Source organism: Saimiri boliviensis, chromosome 12 (assembly GCF_048565385.1).
Source record: "Saimiri boliviensis isolate mSaiBol1 chromosome 12, mSaiBol1.pri, whole genome shotgun sequence".
NCBI lineage: Eukaryota > Metazoa > Chordata > Mammalia > Primates > Cebidae > Saimiri > Saimiri boliviensis.
The window spans coordinates 47184637-47208635 of NC_133460.1; the positions used below are offsets into that span (position 1 = coordinate 47184637).

A 23999-nucleotide genomic window follows, 5' to 3' on the forward strand; every position below is an offset into this window, starting at 1 on the left:
TCACCCAGGCTAGAGTGCAGTGGTGTGATCACAGCTCACTGCAGCCTCAGCCTTTTCTCCTGGGCTCAGGTTATTCTCCCACCTCAGCCTCCTTAGTAGCTGGAACAGGCCCACACCACCACACCTGGTTAATGTTTTGTTTTGTTTGTTTTGTTATTTGTTTTGTAGATACAGGGTTTTGCTATGTGGCCCAGGCTAGCCTCAAACTCCTGGGCTCAAGCGCTTTGCCTGCCTTGGCCCCCCAAAGTTCTGGGATGATAGTTATGAGCTATTGCACCTGGCCGAAAAATTAAAAATTAGCCAGGCATGGTGGCACATTTCCTTGCAGTCCCAGCTATTCAGGAGGCTGAGGCAAGAAGGTTGAGGCTACAGCAGTGCGCTATGGTCACGCCACTGCACTCTGGCCTGGGTAACAGCAAGACTCTGTCTTAAAAAACAAACAACAGCAACAACAACCAAAAACAATGAATGTAATTCGCCGTTTCAACAGCCTAAGAAGGAAAACCATATGATAATTTCAATAGATGCGAAAAAAGCATTTAACAACTTTTAACACCCATTTATAATAAAAACTCTCAGCAAACTAATAATAAAAGAAACTTTCTTCACCTGAGAAAGAACATCTGTTAAAAAAAAAAAAAAAAGAAACATAAAAAACTTACAGCTAACATCACACCATTTAGTGAAAGCCTGGGGCCAGGGACAGTGGCTCATGCCTATGTCCCAATCCTAACACTTTGGGAGGTTAAGGTGGTTGGATCCTTTGAGCACAGGAGTTCAAAACCAGCCTGGGCAATGCTGTCTTTACAAAAATTATTAGCTGGCTGTGGTGGCATGCACCCATAGTTCCAGTTACTCAGGTGGCTGAGGCATGAGGGCTGCTTGAGCCAAAGAGTTCAAGGTTACAGTAAGCACCGCTGCACGCCAGCCTGGGAAAGAGAGTGAGACCCTGTGTCTTAAAAAAGATAGTGAAAGAATGAATGTTTTCTCCTAATATCTGGAACAAGACAAGACAAAGACATCTGTTGTCTTTACTCCCCTTCAGCAATGTATTAAATCATAACCAGTATGATAAGACAAGAACAAGTAAATAAAAGGCATGCAGATTTGAAAAAAAAAAAAAAAGAAATGAAACCCTCTGTTCTCAGACAATATGATAGTCCATGTAGCCAATTTCAAAGCATCTACAGAAAAGCTCCTAGACCTAATATGTAAGTTTAGTAAAATTGGAGTTAATATTGAAAATTAATTACATTTCCAAATGATCCATTAGACAAGAGGAGTAAGTTTCTGAGGTAGATTGCACGGCATGGTTACCATAGTTATCAATAATGCACTATATATTACAAAATTGGCTAAAAATATATTTCAAATTTTTTACAGAAAAATGATAAGTATGTGAGGTGATAGATACGTTTTTTCTTGTCTGTTTTGGTGGTGGTTGTTTTGAGACGGACTCTCGCTCTGTCGCCCAGGCTGGAGAGTAGTGGTGTAATATCAGCTCACTGCAACCTCTGCCTTCCAGGTTTAAGCAATTCTCCTGTCTCAGTCTCCCGAGTAGATTGGATTACAGGTGCCCACCACCAAGCTGGGCTAATTTTTTGTATTTTTAGTAGAGACTAGGTTATACCATGTTGGCCTGGCTGGTCTCAAACTCCTAATCTTGTGATCTGCCTGTGTTGGCCTCCCAAAGTGCTGGGATTATGCCACTGTACCTGACAATAATGGATATGTTAATTAGTGCCCGGCCCAATTCACACACTTTATACAAAAACTAACCTAAAATGAACATAGTCTTAAGTGTAAAATGGACAACTATAGAATTTTCAGAAGAGGCCACGTGCAGTGGCTCATGCCTGTAATCCCAGCACTTTGGAAGGCCAAGGCAGGTGGATCACCTGAAGTCAGGAGTTCGAGACTAGCCTGGCCAACATGGCAAAACCTTGTCTCTACTAAAAATACAAAAATTAGTCAGGCATAGTGGTGGGTGCCTGTAGTCCTAGCTACTCTGGAGGCCAAGGCAGGACAGTCACTTAAACCCAGGATGCGGAGATTGCAGTGAGCTGAGATGGTGCCACTGCACTTCAGCCTGGGCTATGGAGCCACACTCTGTCTCAAAAAAAAAAAAAAAAGAAAAAGAAAATTTTCAGAAGAAAAACTAAAGAAAATATTTGTGACCTTGGGTTAGGTAGAGTTCTTACACATAATACCAACAGCAAAATTCATAAAAGAAAATAAATGGTAATCTGATCTTCATCAATATAAAAAACTTCTAGCTGGGCACCGTGACTCACGCCTGTAATCCCAGCACTCTAGGAGGCCAAGGCAGGTGGATCACCTGAGGTCAGGAGTTTGAGATCAGCCTGGCCAACATGGTGAAATTCCATCTCTACTAAAAACACAAAAATCAGCCGGGCATGGTTGGAGGCACCTGTAATCCCAGCTACTCAGGGAGGCTGAGGTAGGAGAATCACTGAACCTGTGAGTCGGAAGATGCAGTGAGTCAAGATCCCGCCACTGCACTCCAGTCTGGGCAACAGAGCAAGACTCTGTCTCAAAACAACAACAATATAAAAAACTTCTGTGGTGGCTCACATCTGTAATCTCAGCACTTTTGGAGGCCGAGGTGGGCGGATCATGAGGTCAGGAGTTCTAGACTAGTCTGGCCAACACATGGTGAAACCCTGTCTCTACTAAACACACAGACATTAGCTGGGCGAGGTGGTGGGCACCTGTAACCCCAGCCACTCGGGAGGCTGAGGCAGGAGAATTGCTTGCACCCAGGAAGCGGAGGCTGCAGTGAGCCTAGATCATGCCACTGTACTCCAGCCTGGGCAACAGAGCAAGACTCTGTTCAAAAAATAAAATAAACAAATAAATAAATTGAATACTTCTATTTATCAGAAGATCTAATTTGCCTCAGTCACCTCTGCTGCTATAGAAAATTATCATAGACTGGGTGGCTTAACAACAAACAGTTGTTTCTCACTGTTCTGGAGGCTGGAAGTCTGAGATCAGGGTGCCAGAATGGTTGGGTTTATGTAAGTGTCTTCTTCTTGGTTTACAGGAGTCTATCTTCTTGCTGTGTCTTCATGTGGGGAAAACAAAGTAAACAAGTTGTCTGGGGTTTCTTTTATAAGGGTACTGATTCCATTTGTGAGGGCTCCACCCTCATGACCTAATCATATCTCAGAAGCCCCATCTCTCAATACTATCATTTTGGGGGTTAGGAATTCAACATACAATTTTTTTTTTTTTTTTTTTTTGAGATGGAGTCTTGCTCTGTTGCCCAGGCTGGCGTCAGTGGCACAAGCTCAGCTCACTGCAACTTCTGCCTCCTGGATTCCAATCAATCTCCTGCCCTCTCAGGCTCCTAAATAGCTGGGATTACAGGTATGTACCACCATGCTTGGCTAACTTTTGTATTTTTAGTAGAGATAGGGTTTCGCCCTATTGGCCAAGCTGGTCTTGAACTCCTGACCTCATGATCTGCCTTCCTTGGCCTCCCCAAATGCTGGGATTACAGGCATGAGCCACTATGCCTGGCCAATATATGAATTTTGAGGGACACAAACATTCCGTCCATGACACCATTAAAGGAGTGGATTCATTAGGTGAAAGGCTAACAGGAAACTTTATAAAGTTAGAATGAGTGGATCTAGCTGACAACTTGGACATACAGCTAGAGCACGTTTTAGTGCTGGTCATTGTCTCTGCTAGCCCATTACTCTAATCTGTCATTCTGAACAATATAATCTCCAAGGCATCCTTGTGTGTAGCCACATGACTGATTTCTATAAAGTTGAATGTGGGAAGGAGTAGTGGGTTCAACTTCCAGGACTCGTCTATAAAACCCTTTAACAGGTTTTACTTAATTTCCTTTGTCCAATGGCAGAGCTACAAGATGGAAAGAACAAGGGTCTCTTGTTCACTTTTTAGAGGAAAGCTGTCCCAAAGAGCTGCCTCACCAGGGAATAACCATGTTAGATTACTATGTGAGATATAAACTTTTTTTTTTTTTTTTTTTTTTTTTGAGATGGAGTCTCACTCTGTCACCCAGGCTGGAGTGCAGTGGTGTGATCTCGGCTCACTGCAACCTCCACCTCCTGGGTTCAAGCAATTATCCTGCCTCAGCCTCCCAAGTAGCTGGAACTATAAGCGTGTACCACTGTGCCCGGCTAATTTTTTGTATTTTTAGTAGAGACGGAGTTTCACCGTGTTAGCCAGGATGGTCTTGATCTCCTGACCTCATGATCTGCCTGTCTCAGACTCCTCAAGTGCTGGGATTACAGGTGTGAGCCACTGCACCCAGCTGAGAGATAAACTTCTGTTGCATTTAGCCATTGAAATTTTTGGATTATTTAGTATGTGATTATGAAACTTTTTTCTTTTCTTCTTTTTTTATTTTTTGTTTCTTGGGGTTTGTTTGTTTTGAGACAGAGTTTTGCTCTTGTCGCCCAGGCTGGAGTGCAGTGGCGCTATCTTGGCTCACTGCAACCTCTGCTTCCTGGATTCAAGTGATGCTGCCTCCCCCTCCCAAGTAGCTGGAATTATAGGTACCTGCCACCACACCTGGCTGATTTTTGTATTTTTAGTAGAGATGGGGTTTTGCCATGTTGGCCAGGCTAGTCTCAAACTCCTGACTGCAGGTGATCTGCCCACCTCGGCCTCCCAAAGTGCTGGGATTTCAGGCGTGAGTCACTGTTTTGTTTTTTTGAGATGGAATCTTGCTCTGTCACCACGGCTGGAGTACAGTGGCAAGATCTTGGCTCACTGCAACCTCTGCATCCCAGGTTCAGCGATTCTCCTGCCTCAACCTCTCTGGTAGCTGGGACTAGAGGCCTACCATGCCCAGTTAATCTTTGTTTTTTTTTTGTTTGTTTCTTTTTTTGGTGCTGTGACTCAGATTCAAATATCTTTGTAATTTTAGTAGAAACAGATTTTCCTCAGGTTGGCTAGGCTGGTCTCGAACTTCTCACCTCAGGTGATCTGCCCTCCTCAGCCTCCCGAAGTGCTGTGAGTATAGGCATGAGCCACAGTGCCCATTGTGTTCGTTTCTGACACTGGTTTTTACTATGTTTTCTGGGGACTCTAGATATCCTCAGTGACGTCTTTGCAGGGTGCTCTGCTGGACATTAGGGAAGGCTGTTTCAGCCAGAAAAGCCCTACTGTTATATGTTTAGTATGTGTAACATATGATATATGAATGTATGCATGTATGTATGATATATATGGTGAACACTTCAAAAGGCACAAAAGATTTAAAAAACTAAATCTCCTTCACAGTTTTTTCTTTTTGTCTCCCATTTCTTCTCCCTAGGAACAACTTCTGTTACCCACTTCTTTTTTTTTTTTTTTGAGACGGAGTTTCGCTCCTGTTACCCAGGCTGGAGTGCAATGGTGCGATCTCGGCTCACCGCAACCTCCGCCTCCTGGGTTCAGGCAATTCTCCTGCCTCAGCCTCCTAAGTAGCTGGGATTACAGGCACACGCCACCATGCCCAGCTAATTTTTTGCACCTTCAGTAGAGACGGGGTTTCACCATGTTGACCAGGATGGTCTCGATCTCTCGACCTCGTGATCCACCCGCCTCGGCCTCCCAAAGTGCTGGGATTACAGGCTTGAGCCACCGCGCCCAGCCAACCCACTTCTTGAGTTCAATAATCTATGTACATATAAGGATGGGTACTGGTAATACCTTTAGCCAGTTCCACATTAACGGAACAATTAGTTTATTTTTAGTCTTCTACTAATATAAACAATAGCACAATGAATATCCTTTAATATATGTAATTTCACACATATGAAAGTAATTCTTTTTTTTTTTTTTTTTTTTTTTTGAGATGGAGTTTCGCTCTTGTTACCCAGGCTGGAGTGCAATGGCGCGATCTCAGCTCACTGCAACCTCCGCCTCCTGGGTTCAGGCAATTCTCCTGCCTCAGCCTCCTGAGTAGCTGGGATTACAGCCACGCCCCACCATGCCCAGCTAATGTTTTGTATTTTTAGTAGAGATGGGGTTTCACCATGTTGACCAGGATGGTCTCGATCTCTTGACCTCGTGATCCACCCGCCTCAGCCTCCCAAAGTGCTGGGATTACAGGCTTGAGCCACCGCGCCCGGCCTATGTTTTGTATTTTTAGTAGAGACGGGGTTTCACCATGTTGACCAGGATGGTCTCGATCTCTTGACCTCGTGATCCACCAGCGTCAGCCTCCCAAAGTGCTGGGATTACAGGCGTTAGCCACCGCGCCCAGCCAAAAGTAATTCTATAAAGCTGATTCCTAGGATTGGAATTGCTAGATTAAAAGGTACATTCAGTTTATATTTTGATAAATGGTGCCAAATACCTTCCATGGAGTTGTACCAATTTACAATTCTATTATCACTATACAAGAGGGCCTGGCTCTTCACATCCTTGCTAATGTAATATATAATCAAGTTTTTGTTCCTTACTTTTTGTTTGTTTGTTTGTTTTTTGAGATAGAATCTTGCTGACCAGGTGCAGTGGCTCATGCCTGTAATCTCAACACTTTGGGAGGCCAAGGCAGGTGGATCATGAGGTCAGGAGTTCGAGACCAGCCTGGTCAACATGGTGAAACCCCCATCTCTACTAAAAATACAAAAATCAGCTGGGCGTGGTGGCAGGTTCCTGTAATCCCAGCTACTCGGGAGGCTGAGGCAAGAGAATCGTTTCAACCCAGGAGGCAGAGGTTGCAGTGAGCAGAGATTGCACCACTACACTCCAGCCTGGGTGACAGAGCAAGACTCCATCTTTAAAAAAAAAAAAAAAAAAGGTAGAAAGAAAAGAAAAGAAGAGTCTTGCTCTGTCACCCAGGCTGGAGTACAGCGGCACAATCTTGACTCACTGCAACCTCCACTTCCTGGGTTCCAGTGATTCTCCTGCCTCAGCCTCTTGAGTAGCTGCGATTACAGACACCTGCCACCATGCCCAGCTGATTTTTGTATTTTTAGTAGACATGAGGTTTTGCCATGTTGGCCAGACTGGTCTCAAACTCCTGACCCCAAGTGATTTGTCCGTGGGGCCTCCCAACGTTCTAGGATGTGTGACTCACTGTGCCTGGCCAGTTCCTTACTATTTTGATGGGTAAAAACTGGTATTTTGTTGTAGGTAAATGCATAGTTCTGTATTATGAGTGAGGTTTTACATTTTTCATATGTTTAAAAGCCAGGTGTGTCCCATTTTCTGTGAACTGAACTCTTTATTTCCAACTAGGCTACAATCTTTTTCTTACTAATTAATGAGAGTCCTTTAAAAAGGAAATATATCTTTATGATACTATACAATAGAGTTAAGTTCATTCAGTGGGTGTATTCTGATAAAAACCAATGTGAAAATCACTCCTATGCTACTCTGCAACCTAGCTTTGGTAATAAAAGCTTGCCCCTTCATTCCCTTGGGAACTTTCCTCACTTACAGCCTCAATCATTACCACTTGCTCTATAGGGCTGAAACTTTAGGTCAGTGTTTCTCAATCATGGTACTGTTGAAACTGGCTGGATAACTATTTGTTGCAGAGGGCTATTCTCTAGATTTCTAGAACGTTTAGCAACACCCCTGGCCTCTATCCACTGGATGCCAGTAGTACATCCTTCTTGCAGTTGTGACAACCAAAATGTCTTTGAAATGTCAAATGTCCTCTGGGGGATGGAGGGCAAAATTTCCCAGTTGAGAACCTGATCTAGGTTTATATACTGCTGGCGAAAGTCAGGCTGCATTACTAAACAGTCTATTTGCCATAGTTTGGAAATTTCACACAGCTACCCAAATGTTGTTTGATAAAGTGCAGAATACTAAGTTCTGTAGGAAAGTACACCATTTGTCTTCTTTTTTTTTTTTTTTTTTTTGGTGAGGTGGAGTCTTGCCCTGTCACCCTGGAGTGCAGTAGCATGATCTCGGCTCACTGAAACCTCCGCCTCCCAGGTTCAAGCAATTCTCCAGCCTCAGCCTCCTGATTAGCTGGGATTACAGGCATGCACCACCACACCTGGCTAATTTTTTGTATTTTTAGTAGAGACAGAGTTATACCATGTTGTTCCGGCTGGTCTCAAAACTCCGGACCTTGTGATCTGCCCACCTTGGCCTCCCAAAGTGCTGGGATTACAGGGGTGAGCCACCACGCCCGGCCAACACTTGTTTTCTAACGTAGTGAAAAAGACAAAATAGGCAGGAGGATGCCTTGAGGTCAGGAGTTTGAGGCCAACCTGGGCAACATAGCAAGACCCCATCTCTATTAAAGATTTTGATAGAAATGCTGTGCTCCAGGCAGATGCCACAACAAACACTGGCTCTAGATCTACCATGGGTTATATGGGTCCTTAGTTATGGTTAGCTATGGAGTCAGTGTCCCAGAATTTCAGGGAGGGAAGAAAGTAACTGGAAAGGCTTTCCACTAACGCTTTTGAACTACTAAGTACCTCTCATTTTACACCAGGTTATCTCATTTAAATCTCACCAGGACCCTGCAAAATATTATTACCATTTAAGACATGAGAAAAATTGAGTTTAGAAAAGGCTACATAGGGCCAGGCGTGGTGGCGCGCCTCTAACCCCAGTTACTCAAGAGACTGAGGCAGGAAAATCGCTTGAACCTGGGAGGCGGAGGTTGCAGAGAGCCGAGATCGTGTCTTTGCACCCCAGCCTGGGTGACAGAGCAAGCCTTCGTCTTAAATAAATAAATGGCTACATAGATAGCTCACGCCAGAAAGGAAGGACTCCAAATTTTAACCAAGCGCAGATGTGCATGGAGGCCAAATCCTCTTCCTTCCGTACTCTCCTCATATTGACCCAACACACCTATTCTGCACGAGAGAAAACTGAGGCCCGGAGAAGGGAATTCACACACACTTGAAGCCAAGCTGGGGCCAGAATGCAAACCGGCTAATCTCCAAACCCTCACGTCAAAGGTCTTCTTCCCTTGAGGACATATGCCTTAAAGGATCTGACAATCTACACCACCCTAAAAGTGATGGAGAGGGGCAAAAACAACCGACTAAGGAGAGAAGCAAGGAGCAGAAAAAGGAGCTAAAGAAGAGCTGTGAGAACGGTGTGAGGAGGGTGGGAAGGGAGCCGCCTCCTTTTGCCTCTCTTCCTACTCATTAACGACACGGAACAGCTCTCCCGCGTATTTCAGGGAGCTGAGTCTTAGCCAGCTTCAGGTGTGTTTTAACCCTTAGCTAAATCTAGAGAAGGCTAAGGCAGGCCAGAAGTGGAAACTTACACTTGAGGCAGAAGTGGAAATTCCCAGTGCGGACCAAAACTTGAGCTATTCGAGCGGTAATGGTTTGAGGTCGGTTTGAAAGAGAAGTTGAGAAAGCGGCCGAGGGGCGAATTTGGCTGCACAACACGCCTGCCACAGAAGGGCAGGGCTGCGGGACGCCGGGGCAGAGTTTCCTACCAGCTCAGGCAGAGTAGTAGACGCAGCTGCCTCCGCCCGCCACGTGACCCGTAGTGTTGTGGTCTGGCTCGCGTGGGTGGCGGGAGCGCCGCGAGGGCGGGGGCGGCGATGGGGCGGGTCACGTGACGGGGTTTAAATCTCCCGCAGCCGGAGCCGCGGGGGCGCCAGTGCCGCGCGTCGAGCGGGAGCAGAGGAGGCGACGGAGCAGGGCCAGAGAGGCAGTTGGAAGATGGCGGACGAGGCGGCCCTCGTCCTTCAGCCCGGCGGCTCCCCCTCGGCGGCGGCGGCCGAGAGGGAGGCCCCGTCGCCGCCCGCCGGGGAGCCGCTCCGCAAGAGGCCGCGGAGAGATGGTCCCGGCCCCGAGCGGAGCCCGAACGAGCTCGGTGGGGAGGCCCCGGAGCGTGAGGTGCCGGCGGCGGCCGGGAGCTGCCCGGCGGCGGCGGCGGCGCTGTGGCGGGAGGCGGAGGCAGGGGCAGTGGGAGCGGCGGCGGCGGCGGCGGCGGGCGGGGAGCAAGAGGCCCAGGCGACGGCCGCGGCTGGGGAAGGAGACAATGGGCCGGGCCTGCAGGGCCTATCTCGGGAGCCACCGCCGGCTGACAACTTCTACGACGAAGACGACGACGACGAGGGCGAGGAGGAGGAAGAGGCGGCGGCGGCGATTGGGTACCGAGGTGCGCAGGGTGCGGGCAGCCGGAACTGCGCATCCCCTCCTCCCTCTCCCGGGGACCCTCCTGGCGTGGGGTTGAGGGGGTCTCTGGGCCGGGCCGGGGACTTGGGGCAGGCTCCGTGGCGTCCTCCTCCCCACCGGGCCCTCCGCTCAGCTGCGCTCCTCCGGGGCTGCGGTTCCTGCTGCGGGAGCTGCCGGTGGATTCGCTCTTTTTCTCTGTCCGTGGCCTGCCCGGGCGGCCTTGCGCTTTGCGCAGCAGCGAGGTCGGGAGGCCCTCGCAGTCGCTTTAAAATAAGTTTTCTCTGCCCCCTTACTCTTTTAGCATATTGCTTTTGTTAGAGCTTTTTTTTTTTTTTTCCCTCTTTCTTTCCCTTTTTTGGGGGGTTGCTTTTTTCTCCCACCTCCCCAGCACACTTACGTCTGCAACTTTTTGCTGTCCCGTTCGTCGGCATTTTCAATTACTTTTCGCAAACTGACACCTCTGCAATTTGCTTTTTTTGGGGGTCTACATTTTTTTTTTTTTTTTTTTGAGACGGAGTTTCGCTCTTGTTGCCCAGGCTGGAGTGCAATGGCGCGATCTCGGCTCACCGCAACCTCCGCCTCCTGGGTTCAGGCAATTCTCCTGCCTCAGCCTCCTGAGTAGCTGAGATTACAGGCACACGCCACCATGCCCAGCTAATTTTTATTATTTTTAGTAGAGACGGGGTTTCACCATGTTGACCAGGATGGTCTCGATCTCTTGACCTCGTGATCCACCCGTCTCGGCCTCCCAAAGTGCTGGGATTACAGGCTTGAGCCACCGCGCCCGGCCTGGGGGTCTACATTTTTATACCTGAAATTACAATTTTTAAAAGAGCAAAGCTGTTTCTATAGTCACAGCCTGCAAAATATAAAGAACATGGCTGTTCCTAAAGACATTACCATTCTGTAATGCAATTAGTAGTGGGCATGGGAGAGTCAGTACTTTTAGAGCAGTTCATATTACTTCTATTTTAATCTTGCTCTTATGTACGGTAACGGTGTTGAGGCGAGGTATACTCTTTTGTATGTAGTGACACAAAATTTAGCATTTCTAGCATAACGAAGCAGATGTGTTGCATTTGTCATGTTTTTGAAGGTTTGATATTTTTGATCTGAGGAGTTTCTATTTGTTAGAGGTGTTCATCTTCATCAGTATTTGGGTCAGGCCAGGCGCAGTGGCTGTTTCGTGTAATCCCAGCCCTTTGGGAGGCCAAAGCGGGAGGATAGAGCCTGGAAGTTTTAGACCAGCCTGGGCAACATAGCGAAACCACCTTTCTACTAAAAATTTTAAAAAAAGATTAGCTGGGCATGGTGGTGCACAGTTGTAGTCCGAGCTACTGAGGAGGGAGGATCTCTTGAGCCCGGGAGTTCCAGGTTGCAGTGAACTGTGATCGCGCCACTGCACTCCACGGTGGACAACACAGTGAGACCCCGCCTCAAAAAAAGTTAATGTGTGCCTTTTTAAAATTAGTATTATTTTTACTTATTTTTATTTTTTAGTAAGACGACGTTTCACCATGTTGGTCAGGCTGGCCTTGAATTCCCGACCTCGGGTGATCCTCCCGCCGTGGCCTCCAAAGTGCTTGGATTACATGCGTGAGCCACCACACCCAGCTTTGCCTTTTTTTTTTTTTTTTTTTTTTTTTGAGACGGAGTTTTTTGCTCTTGTTACCCAGGCTGGAGTGTAATGGCGCGATCTCGGCTCACCGCAACCTCCGCCTCCTGGGCTCAGGCAATTCTCCTGCCTCAGCCTCCTAAGTAGCTGGGATTACAGGCACGTGCCACCATGCCCAGCTAGTTTTTTGTATTTTTAGTAGAGACGGGGTTTCACCATGTTGACCAGGATGGTCTCGATCTCTCGACCTCGTGATCCACCCGCCTCGGCCTCCCAAAGTGCTGGGATTACAGGCGTGAGCCACCGCGCCCGGCCCAGCTTTGCCTTTTTTTAAAAAAAAATTTGGCCGGACGCGGTGGCTCACGCCTGTAATCCCAGCACTTTGGGAGGCTGAGGCGGGTGGATCACGAGGTCAAGAGATCGAGACCATCCTGGTCAACATGGTGAAACCCTGTCTCTACTAAAAATACAAAAAATTAGCTGGGCATGGTGGCACGTGCCTGTAATCCCAGCTACTCAAGAGGCTGAGGCAGGAGAATTGCCTGAACCCAGGAGGCGGAGGTTGCAGTGAGCCGAGATCGCGCCATTGCATTCCAGTCTGGGTAACGAGTGAAACTCTGTCTCAAAAAAAAAAATTAATTCAATTTTTTTTTTTTTTTCATTTTTTTTAAAATACAGAGATGGGGTTTCATCACGTTGGTCAGCGTGGTCTCGAACTCCCGACCTGAGGTGATCCACCCGCCTCGGCCTCCCAAAGTGCTAGGATTGCAGATGTGAGCCACTGTGCCCTGTCAGGAGACCCTGATTCCAAGTAACACAGTTGAATGCTAATTTATTGTTAATAATAATTGTGTTGGCCGGACGCGGTGGCTCAAGCCTGTAATCGCAACACTTTGGGAGACAGAGGCAGGTGGATCGCGAGGTCAAGAGATCAAGACCATCCTGGTCAACATGGTGAAACCCGTCTCTACTAAAAATGCAAAAAAATTAGCTGGGCATGGTTGCACGTGCCTGTAATCCCAGCTATTTAGGAGGCTGAGGCAGGAAAATTGCGTGAACTCAGGAGGCGGAGGTTGCGGTGAGCCGAGATCGCACCATTGCACTCCAGCCTGGGTAACAAGAGCGAAACTCCGTCTCAAAAATTAATAATAATAATAATAATAATTGTGTTGTTAATACTGTTTATTATTTAATAGAGGAAACAATTCAGAGATACCTATGTTTAGTATTATGTAAGAGTTTAAAGTGCGCTTTGCCACGGTTTTATTTGAATGACATTTTTGTGTACATTTCCATTTATTACAAGTTTCATGAACTGTTATTGTTTGTGTTTGATACTTGCTATATGTTACTATCTTTTCTGTTTAAGTAGACTTAATTTATTTTTAGATTTTAGCCGAAACTTTTGGAGTCTGAGCAGAATTCCTAAAGATAAAGAAACTGTACCTATGAGAAGTGCAAGCCGACCCCATAAGCATTTACACACACAGTATAAATGTTAAATGCTGTACTTGATGAAAATGATTGCATTATAACCCTTGATAGGTCTTTGTACATTTTAGGTGCACATTGTTTTGGTAGCCTTGGCTGACTTTTGGTTTTTTTTGCAGATAACCTTCTGTTCGGTGATGAAATTATCACTAATGGTTTTCATTCCTGTGAAAGTGATGAGGAGGATAGAGCCTCACATGCAAGCTCTAGTGACTGGACTCCAAGGCCACGGATAGGTAGGGCTCAGAGCCGTTAACTTAAGAGCGTAAATGTATGCTTTTTGTTGTCCTTGTTGGTTTTTTTGAGACAGTCTAACTCTGTTGCCCAGGCTGGATGGAGTGCAGTGGCACAATCTCAACTCACTGCCACCTCCACCTCCTGGGTTCAAGCAGTTCTCTCGCCTCAGCCTTCTGAGTAGCTGGGATAACAGGCACCCAGCACCATTCCTGGCTAATTTTTGAATTTTTTTTTTTTTTTTTTTTTTGAGGCGGAGTTTCGCTCTTGTTACCCAGGCTGGAGTGCAATGGCGCGATCTCGGCTCACCGCAACCTCCGCCTCTTGGGTTCAGGCAATTCTCCTGCCTCAGCCTCCTGAGTAGCTTGGATTACAGGCATGTGCCACCATGCCCAGCTACTTTTTTGTATTTTTAGTAGAGACGGGGTTTCACCATGTTGACCAGGATGGTCTCGATCTCTTGACCTTGTGATCCACCCGCCTCGGCCTCCCAAAGTGCTGGGATTACAGGCTTGAGCCACCGCGCCCGGCCTTTTTTTTTTTTTTTTAAGTGGCGACAGGGTTTCACCTTGTTGGTCAGGCTGGTCTCAAACTCCTGAATTTATGATCTGCCCGCCTTGGCCTCCCAAAGTGCTGGGATTACAGGCGTGAGCCCTGGCACCTGGCCTTTTTTTTTTTCTTCATCCAGTTAGACTGTCTTCCTCACTCACTTCATATATCTTGTTTTTTCACTTTTATACTTATCACTTCTCAACAAGTGCTGTATCTTACATTGTATTGTTTCCTGGTTTAGAATAAAAGTTCCATGGGAGCGGGAATTTTTTTTTTTTGAGGGGGGCTGGTCACGAAGTTTTGCTCTTGTTGCCCAGGCTGGAGTGCAATGGCGTGATCTCGGCTCACCACAGTCTCCGCCTCCCGGCTTCAAGCTCTTCTTCAGCCTCCCTAGTAGCTGAGATTATTGGCATGCGCCACCATGCCCGACTAATTTTGTATTTTTAGTAGAGATGGGGATTTCTCCATGTTGGTGAGCCTGGTCTTGAGCTCCCAACCTCAGGTGATGTGCCTGGGAAGCCGCCTCAAGTGCTGCGATTACAGGTGTGAGCCACTGCGTCTGGCCAGGGAGCAGGAATTTTTGACTGACTTGTATACTGCTGTTTTGTCAGTGCCTAAAATGTGCCTGGCACATAGTTTGTGCTCAGTAAATATTTAATAAACATGTGAATAAATATTTAATAAATATGTGAATGAAATGGGAAAGTATTTTGTAATAGAAAGCATTTTCAGATGTTTATACCAAAGGTATAATATAACCATCTTGAAAGTGGATCATTGTCTTTTTTTTTTTTTTTTTTTTTTTTTTTTTTGAGATGGAGTCTTTGTCACCTAGGCTGGAATGTGGTGGCCAATCATGGCTCACTACCACCTCTGCCTTCTGGATTCAAGTGATTCTCATGCCTCAGCCTCCTGAGTAGCTAGGATTATAGAAGCATGCCACCACGCCTGGCTAATTTTTGTATTTTTAGTAGAGACAGAGTTTTGCCATATTGGCCAGGCTGGTCTCGAACTCCTGACCTGAAGTGATCTTCCCCTCTCGGGCTTCCAAAGTGTTGGGATTACAGGCGTGAGCCACCTCTCTCAGCTGAAAGTGAATCTTTTTATGTTCTCACTCTTTACAAATGGTTTGATTATTTAAACATAGTAATGATTAGTTTCTCTTTGGTGTCTGTAATTTTATTTTTTAAAAGATTTTTTATTCTTTAATCAAGCTAGGGAGCTGATTTCAGCAATTTCAGGTTAAAAGAAAATGATTAGGCCGGACATGGTGGTTCATGCCTGTAATCCCAGCACTTGGGAGATCGAGGCGGGCAGATCACCAGGTCAGGAGATCAAGACCATCCTGGCTAACATGGTGAAACCCCGTCTCTACTAAAAGTACCAAAAAAAAAAAAAAAAGCCAAGCTTGATGGCACATGCCTCTAATCCCAGCTACTCGGGAGGCTGAGGTAGGAGAATCGATTGAACCTGGGAGTTGGAGGTTGTGGTGAGCCGAGATTGAGCTATTGCACTCCAGCCTGGGCAACAAGAGTGAAACTCTGTCTCCAAAAAAAAGAAAAGAAAATGATTAATTCTTAGAACAACAACATCGTATGTATTATCTTGCAAGATTAGTTAAGATCAAATTGAAAAATTACTGGAAAAATAATTAAGATGGCAGTTAGGTATAGGTTTCATTTCTTTTTCCTGTGTGGTTTTTAATGATAAGTAGGCTTTTAGGACTGGTATGATCTTTTCTGTGTTGACTTGTAGAACCTTTTTGTAAATACTTCTGTGTTATTATGGTGTATGTTTCTAGATTTTAACCATAAGAACTTAATTTTGGTTGTTAGGTTCTTAAAATATGTACTTAGAGCTCAAGGGGGTCTCCCAACTCTTGATTAGGTCTTCCTAGTCTCATTGGGATATAGCATTAATTATGAGGGTGTACTAAGAATGAAAGACCATTAAATTACGTTTTCTTACTTTGCAAAAAACCCTCACAGATTGCTAACTCATTACCTCAGAAAATAAATGAGATTTTGAATTACTTGACAAGTTGACTTGATCTAAGTCTTTTCCCCCTTATTGTAGGTCCATATACTTTTGTTCAGCAACATCTTATGATTGGCACAGATCCTCGAACAATTCTTAAAGATTTATTGCCGGAAACAATTCCTCCACCTGAATTGGATGATATGACACTATGGCAGATTGTTATTAACATCCTTTCAGAACCACCAAAAAGGAAAAAAAGAAAAGATATTAATACAATTGAAGATGCTGTGAAATTACTGCAAGAGTGCAAAAAAATTATAGTTCTAACTGGAGCTGGGGTATGTAAGACTAGTAAATGGGGGAAGTGGTAAATGTGTTTTCTTACGCCTTTTCCAAGTAGGAAACGTTTTTCTGGTTTAGGAGGATTTATCCTTACATGATAATGGATGTTTGGAAACTGCCAAAAACTGAGTGCAGCAGCAGTTGCTAAATTAGTTCAGATTTTTAAAACCTCTCCAACAGCCTTTACAAAAATTTGCTTCCGCTTATTTATAGCAGTGGGTAAATGGAATTAAAGCAAGATTTTTACCTACATTATATCACAGCTCCTAAAGGAGATACAGGGAATTGAAACTCTGCTTTTGTTAAGGTATGTCAGAGTCTGAAGGAGAAATTGGATATTTGTTTGATTTTTATGAGAAACTGGAAACCTAGTTGGTATTCACAAATGAAGAACTTAATGTTGGGAAGATAAGAGATTCCTATCTTCCCTCCATTTTAAATTAAGATGTTAGGATTGTGGTGACTTGACATTTTCTATTTGATCTACCTTAGGATCTCAGCTAATTAGTTACCTAAGGCTATTGCACAGTGTGTATTTCATGCAGGGTATATTACATGTTAGCAACCAGAGCAACTGCTATAGTAAAATTTTGTCCTGTTTTCTGCCATTTTAAATTGTGAAAGGGTGTTACATAATCTTAAGTGATCATCAGGAGTATGTTCTGCTGACAGCTAAGGATGTAGACAAGTTTGTTTAACTTATCTTAAATTGACCTTGACTCCAGGTCAGATTGGAGTCAACTCTGGTAAGATGATGAAACAATAACTTCTGAAATCTCTATTTGAAATGTCAGAATTTTTTGTATGATTAGTATGTAAGTCTGTTCTTAAAGAAATGAAGAATTGAAATATTATACAGCCTTTTAAAAATGTTTCTGAGACAGGGTCTTGCTCTATTGCCCTGGCTGGACTGGAGTGCAGTGGTGCCGTCATGGCTTACTGTAGCCTCAACCTCTCCTGGCCTAGACGGTGGTGGTTTGTTGTTGTTGTTGTTGTTGTTGTTTTGAGACGGAGTTTCGTCCTTGTTGCCCAGGTTGGAGTGCAATGGCATGATCTCGGCTCACTGCCACCTCTGTCTCCCGAGTTTAAGTGATCTCCTGCCTCAGCCTCTCAAGTAGCTGGGATTATGCTATCACCACTGGCTAATTTTTTGTATTTATAGTAGAGATGGGGTTTCATCATGTTGGCCAGATTGGTCTTGATTTCCTGACCTCAGGTGATCCACCTGCCTTGGCCTCCCAAAGTGCTGGGATTACAGGCATGAGCCACCGTGCCTGGCCATTTTTTATGAAAATAGAGAAATGTAGTAATATTGTGGTGATAGAACCCTAACTATAGGAGCGATGTCTTTGGAATTACTTGTCTGTAATAGAAATTCTTGGCTAGTGCAGTGGCTTATAAATATAATTCCAGCACTTTGAGAGGCTAAAGTGGGAGGAACACTTGAGCCCCGGAGTTTGAGACCACCCTGAGCAACAGAGTGAGACCCCCTTCTCTACAAAAAAAATTAGCCTGGTGTACCTGTAGTCCCAGCTACTCAGGAAGCTGAGGTGGGAGGATTACTTGAGCCCGAAAGGTTGAGGCTGTAGTGAGCTATGATGGCACTGCTGCCCTCCAGCCTGGGCGTCAGAGCAAAACTGTCTCAAAAAATAAAAATTGCCGGGCGCGGTGGCTCAAGCCTATAATCCCAGCACTTTGGGAGGCCGAGGCGGGTGGATCACGAGGTCAAGAGATCGAGACCATCCTGGTCAACTTGGTGAAACCCCGTCTCTACTAAAAATACAAAACATTAGCTGGGCATGGTGGCACGTGCCTGTAATCCCAGCTACTCGGGAGGCTGAGGCAGGAGAACTGCCTGAACCCGGGAGGCGGAGGTTGCAGTGAGCTGAGATCGCGCCATTGCACTCCAGCCTGGGTAACAAGAGCGAAACTCTGTCTCAAAAAAATAAATAAATAAATAAATAAAAAATAAAAAAATAAAAATAAAAATTCTTCCCTACTGAAAATAATTTTTTAGTAAAAAATTATGTTGATGGTTTACTCACTTTTCAAGTTGCATTTGCATTAATTTGTTGGTTAAACACTTAAAAGGTTTAAAATTAGCCTGACTTAAAAATTCCTTATCTGTGTTAAAGGTGGAATATGAGGTATGTTTGATTATACTCAGTTATTTGGGAGTTTTATTTCTATTTGAAATTAGGGTAGGGTTGTATTTTTGTTTCTTTTTTTTTTTTTTTTTTTTTGAGACGGAGTTTCGCTCTTGTTACCCAGGCTGGGGTGCAGTGGCACGATCTCGGCTCACCGCAACCTCCGCCTCCTGGGTTCAGGCAATTCTCCTGCCTCAGCCTCCTGAGTAGCTGGGATTACAGGCACGCGCCACCATGCCCAGCTAATTTTTTGTATTTTTAATAGAGACGGGGTTCCACCATGTTGACCAGGATAGTCTCGATCTCTTGACCTCGTGATCCACCCGCCTCGGCCTCCCAAAGTGCTGGGATTACAGGCTTGAGCCACCACACCCGGCCGTATTTTTGTTTCTTAAAAGGGGTTTCAGACTAAAATTTTCTTTCCCAACTCTTACCTAGTTATATGTTAAGAGAACTAGTTTTTATAAAGGTAGAAGATTTAATTTTACAAATTATGCCATGCATATTTTAGGTGTCTGTTTCATGTGGAATACCTGACTTCAGGTCAAGGGATGGTATTTATGCTCGCCTTGCTGTAGACTTCCCAGATCTTCCAGATCCTCAAGCGATGTTTGATATTGAATATTTCAGGAAAGATCCAAGACCATTCTTCAAGTTTGCAAAGGTACTATGAACTCTTCTGGTTGTCTCTTTGGCCTTGTCTCATGAAAAGGTATTTTGTTCATACATAGCCACTTTAAGATTATCATTCATTGTTTAGTAAAGTGGATGCTGCTACTGTGGCAGAGTAAGATCACTCATTATGGCCAGGATTCCCTTACTTCTAGAGAACGAATATCATCTACTTTTCTTCATTGTAGGAGTGAGCTTGTTTTCAAAGAGACAGTTTCATATTTTTAAAGTTTGCACTTCTCCTATGGTTGTTATCTGCCTGGGCTTTAAGAAATTTGTACACCATAATAAAAGTAATATAACTTGTAATTTGTAGTATTTTATTACAGATTGTAAAAGTTAGAACATTGCTTTGGGATTTTGTAGTCATGTTTTAACATTAGGATGTGCCCGAAAAATCATTTGTAATTAGAGATGGGGAAGATTCTTGAGTTGGATTTTTGTCAACAAGTTGCAGAGGAGCCTTATTCTGCTCTAGAGTTGCACTGTCCGGTTCAGAAGCCACTAGCCCAGCTACATGTGGCTGTTGAGTACTTGAAATGTGTTGACGTGTACAATAAATGTGGATGGCTCAAACCTGTAATCCCAGCACTTTGGGAGGCCGAGGCGGGTGGATCACCAGGTCGAGAGATCGAGACCATCCTGGTTAACATAGTGAAACCCCATCTCTACTAAAAATACAAAAAAAATTAGCTGGGCATGGTGGCACGTGCCTATAATCCCAGCTACTCAGGAGGCTGAGGCAGGAGAATTGCCTGAACCCAGGAGGTGGAGGTTGCGGTGAGCCAAGATCGCGTCATTGCACTCCAGCCTGGGTAACAAGCGAAACTATGGAAAAAACAAAATATTTTATTAGTTTTATTTATTTAAATATTAAACAAATTGGTTTTTGTATGTAAATAATACTTTTTAAAATTTAATTCTTTCTTTTGAAACACTTTTGATATTGGATTAAATAAAATATATTTTGGGCTGTGCATGTTGCCTCATGCCTGTAATCTCCGCACTTTGGGAGACCAAGGTAGGAGGATCAGTTGAGCCAGGGGTTTGAGACCAGCCTGAGCAACATATTGAGACCACATCTCTACAAAATAAATAATAAAATTTGCTGGGCACGGTGGTATGCACCTGTAGACCCAGCTACTCAGGAAGCTGAGATGGCAAGATCCCTTGAGTCCAGAAGCTCAAGATTCTAAGTGAACCATGATCTGCCACTGCACTTCATCCTGGGCAACAGAGCAAGAGTTTTTTTAAAAATATGTGTATGTTTTGAAGTTTTCACTTTTTTTTTTTTTTTGAAACACAGAGTCTCACTTTTTTGTCCAGGCTGGAGTGTGGTGGTGCAGTCTCGGCTCACTGAAACCTCTGCTTCCTAGGTTCAAGTGATTTTCTTGCCTCAGCCACCTGAGTAGCTGGGATTACAGGCACCTGCCACCACGTCCAGCTAATTTTTATATTTTTAGTAGAGACGGGGTTTCATCAGGTTGGCCAGGCTGGCCTTAGACTCCTGACTTTTCAGGTGATGCACCCACCTCGGCCTTCCAAAATGTTGGGATTATAGGCGTGAGCCACCGTACCCAGCCAGTTTTCACTTTAATGTAGTTTTTGAAAAAATTGAAGTTACGTGTGTGTCTCACATATATCTATTGTACAACTCTGCTTTAGAGTATAAAGTTTAATAATGCATTATGCCATACCCAAGAGATTTAGTCATTAGAAAACTGTTTTCTTTCCTGTATCTAGTCTTTTGAGAAGAAATTACAAAATTTGTTATTGTTAAACTTGGAGGTATATGTATTTGAAAGAGTCATTTTATCCTGACCTCATAATCTGCCCGCTTCGGCCTCCCGAAGTGCTGGGATTACAGGCATGAGCCACCCACCGTACCTGGCCAGTGAACCTAAATTTTAACTAAATGGTGGCCTCGTCTACTTTTGGACCATATTATGTATTTACATGACTACAGGAGAAGCTCTGCTAATTCAGAATAAATTGGTGACTGTCTTTAAATAAAAGTAATTTTCTTTAAAGCACTGTAATCCCAGTGCTTTGGGAAGCTGAGACAGGAAGATTGCTTGAACTCAGGAGTTTCAGCCTGGCCAACATGGTGAGACCCTGTCACTACCCTCCACCCCACCCGGTGTAATCTTTGTTTTATCCAGGTTGTAGTACATTAAATGGGCATTATTGTAAATGGGGAAAATTATGTTAAAAATTCTTGAATATGATTACTAAACTGAATTTGAAAAGTTTTCAGGCTCTATCAGGATAATTTCGAACTTAAAACTTACATAATTTGAACTTTTTACTTCATATGTCTACAATAATGATGGTCATCTATATCTAGCTTTTAGAGCAGACAACTGGTTCATACATACCTGGATTGAATAAATAATGTAGGGTTTTTTTTGTTGCTGTTAATTATGGATTAGTGAAGATTTACTGTTTTAATCTGCTCCTAGTGGTACTAATGCATGGTTTTGAAGACCAATGAAATACGACTAGTTAAAGGTTTCTTGAATTGACTCTAGGACACTGGCATTACGAAATCTCCATGTGGTTCAGGCATTGACACTATCAGAAGACCAGCAAGTAACTAGAAGTTACTTTGATCTTAAATCTTACTACAAAAACTTGACTCACTAGTGCATTTTTATGATGCTCACAAGATTTTTGTTGTACATTTTTTAAATTTTTTTGCTGTTTTTGAGACAGGGTCTCACTTTGTCTGAAGTGCAGTAGTGATCATGGGTCACTGCAGCCTTGATCTCCTGGGCTCAAGTGATCCTCCCACTTTGGCTCCCCAAGTGGCTGGGACCATAGGTGTGTGCCCCCATACTCTGCTAATTTTTGTATTTTTTGTAGAGACAGGGTTTTGCCATATTGTCCAGACTGGTCTCTTAACTCCTGAGCTCAAGCGATCTACCAGCCTTGGCCTTCCAAAGTGCTGGGATTACAAGGCATGAGCCACCACACCAGGTTTTTCTGTAAATTCTATCTTGCTAAAGCTAACTAGTCACCTGTCTTCGCCAACTTAGGAAAATCTACTTAAGTAGATAGTAAATTGCCTGGTAAAGTTATAAGGTGCAGTTAAATGTCTAAAATTAGGAGTACTGTTCTTTTGATAGCAAGTTTTTATATATTGCTTTAAGTACATTTGGTAACCTAACACTGGAAAAATATGGTAACAGTGTAGAAATAGCAAGGTGAGGAGGATTGTTTGCTTAGTTGTCTAGTGTGCAAACCAGGTATGCATCTTTAGTTTAAATGAACTTTGACATGTAAGAATCTGTAGAAGCAATTCATAATTACTCCCAAAAAATAAGTCCTAAGAACTTTTAAAATCCATTTAATAGAAATCTAGAGAGTGTATAAGAGAAAATACATGAAATATAATAACAATGGCACACTGTTAAATTGTTACAGTGGCTCTTAACCACTCTGTACAGGTTTTATACTCCCTGGGAGGAGAAAAGGTTAAAGAGTATAAGCATTTTTCACTTATGTATAAAATGGAGAATATGCAGGCCGGGTGCGGTGGTTTATGTTTGTAATCCCAGCACTTTGGGAGGCCAAGGCAGGCGGATCACGAGCAGTACTGCTGTAACAGAGCAGTAACTTTAACACACTTCTGCATTACTTGGAATTTTCAATCTAAGTGAAATTTAAAGGCTGGGCATGGTGGCTTACGCCTATAATCCCAGCACTTTGGGAGGCCTAGGCAGGAACATCACCTGAGGTCAAGAGATCAAGACCAGCCTGGCCAACATGGTGATACATCGTCTCTACCAAAAATACAGAAATTAGCTGGGTGTGGTGGTAGACATCTGTAATCCCAGATACTGGGGAGGTTGAGGCAGGAGAATTGCTTGAACCTGGGAGGTAGAGTTTGCAGTGAGCCATGATCCTGCGACTGCACTCCAGCCTGGGTGACAGAGCAAGACTTCATCTTGGGATGCAGGGAAAGGAGAATATGCATTAAAAAAATTTTTTAATTTATTTTAATTTTGTTTTTTTTTTTTTTTTTTTGAGACGGAGTTTCGCTCTTGTTACCCAGGCTGGAGTGCAATGGCGCGATCTCGGCTCACCGCAACCTCCGCCTCCTGGGTTCAAGCAATTCTCCTGCCTCAGCCTCCTAAGTAGCTGGGATTACAGGCACGCGCCACCATGCCCAGCTAGTTTTTTGTATTTTTAGTAGAGACGGGGTTTCACCATGTTGACCAGGATGGTCTCGATCTCTCGACCTTGTGATCCACCTGCCTCGGCCTCCCAAAGTGCTGGGATTACAGGCTTGAGCCACCACGCCCGGCCCTATTTTAATTTTTTAAGATGGGGTTTCACCATGACGGCCGGGCTGGTCTTGAACTACTGACCTCAGGTCCTGACCTCAGGTGATCCACCCACCTCGGCCTCCCAAAGTGCTAGGATTACAGGCATGAGCCACTGTGCCCAGCCACTGAGAATATGCAATCTTGGAAAAATAAATTTAGTCACTTAAAAGGTGTCTTCTAACCCAGTTTATATAAATTTACTTTTTGGAATGGAATCTTGCTCTACTCACTGCAACCTCCACCGCCTGGGTTCAAGCAATTCTCTTGCCTCAGCCTCCTGAGTAATTGGGACTACAGGTGTACACCACCACATGCAGCTAATTTTTGTATTTTTAGTAGAGACTGGGTTTCGCCATGTTGGCCAGGATGGTTTTGATTTCTTGACCTTGTGATCCCCCTACCTCAGACTCCCACAGTGCTGGGATTACAGGCAAGAGCCACTGTGCCCAGCCTTATAAATTTAATTTTACTTTTCTGAGTTTTCATTTATGGTAATGGTTAAATTTAGCTTTTACAATTGTTAGTCACATGT

General features: G+C 44.3%; 2 protein-coding genes across 3 annotated transcripts in view; one reads left to right on the forward strand and one right to left on the reverse strand.

Moving 5' to 3' along the window:
- DNAJC12 (DnaJ heat shock protein family (Hsp40) member C12) overlaps positions 1 to 9485 on the reverse strand; it is an 86277-nt gene extending 76792 nt beyond the window's left edge. For both annotated transcript variants that reach the window (XM_010339316.3, XM_074382309.1), the window contains exon 1: positions 9239 to 9485. The gene's annotated coding sequence lies outside the window, so the exon portion shown is untranslated. The remainder of the gene's footprint in view (positions 1 to 9238) is intronic.
- An 89-nt stretch (positions 9486 to 9574) lies between these two features.
- SIRT1 (sirtuin 1) overlaps positions 9575 to 23999 on the forward strand; it is a 45158-nt gene continuing 30733 nt past the window's right edge. Inside the window, exons 1-4 of the mRNA XM_039478420.2 lie at positions 9575 to 10086; positions 13329 to 13445; positions 16072 to 16313; positions 18976 to 19128. Of these exons, the coding sequence (XP_039334354.2) occupies positions 9645 to 10086; positions 13329 to 13445; positions 16072 to 16313; positions 18976 to 19128 (954 nt within the window). The 5' untranslated portion in view covers positions 9575 to 9644. The remainder of the gene's footprint in view (positions 10087 to 13328; positions 13446 to 16071; positions 16314 to 18975; positions 19129 to 23999) is intronic.